The sequence below is a fragment of the Eimeria tenella genome, genomic scaffold (assembly GCF_000499545.2).
Source record: "Eimeria tenella Houghton genomic scaffold, Eth_scaff2348, whole genome shotgun sequence".
NCBI lineage: Eukaryota > Apicomplexa > Conoidasida > Eucoccidiorida > Eimeriidae > Eimeria > Eimeria tenella.
In genome coordinates this window covers 396-933 of record NW_013542209.1, presented here as the reverse complement: position 1 = coordinate 933, position 538 = coordinate 396, and the positions used below count along the sequence as shown (strand labels likewise).

At 57.1% G+C, this 538-nt stretch overlaps 1 protein-coding gene across 1 annotated transcript in view; it reads left to right on the top strand.

Annotated features, from left to right (window-relative positions):
• Positions 1–343: 343 nt before the first annotated feature.
• Positions 344–538, top strand: part of ETH_00037005 (transcription elongation factor SPT4, putative) — a gene marked incomplete at both ends in the record, with an annotated part of 504 nt that continues 309 nt past the window's right edge. Inside the window, one exon of the mRNA XM_013374888.1 lies at positions 344–491. Coding sequence (XP_013230342.1) covers positions 344–491 — 148 coding nt within the window. The remainder of the gene's footprint in view (positions 492–538) is intronic.

Genomic DNA, 538 nt, shown 5'->3' with positions numbered 1-538 from the left:
TTAGGGTTTGGGGTTTGGGGGGTGGGGCTTGGGGGGGTGGGTCTGGGGTGGAGGGTTTGGGGCCTGGGGTCTGGGGTTTGGGGTTTGGGGTTTGGGGTGGGAGGTTTGGGGTTTGGGGTGGGAGGTTTGGGGTTTGGGGTTTAGGGTTTAGGGTTTGGGGTTTAGGGTTTAGGGTTTAAGGTTTAGGGTTTAGGGTTTGGGGTTTGTCAGTTCCAGTTCACGGCGAGGGTTTCTCGAGTTGTCCAGCGCTGCACTCGTTGCAAGTGGGCACGCGCCCGCTGCGCCGCGTCTTGAGGGTTTAGGGTTTAGGGTTTAGGGTTTAGGGTTTAGGGTTTGGGTGCAGTTTTACGACGAGGGCTGTCCCAACTGCCCGTGGCTGCAAATCGACGGAGACCGCAGTAGGGTTTTGAGCTGCACCTCTCCGAACTTTTCAGGGTTTGTGGCAGTCATCAAACCCCAGGGTTCTTGGGTGGCTCGCCACAACAAGCTCAGTGAGGGTTTAGGGTTTAGGGTTTAGGGTTTAGGGTTTGGGGTTGCG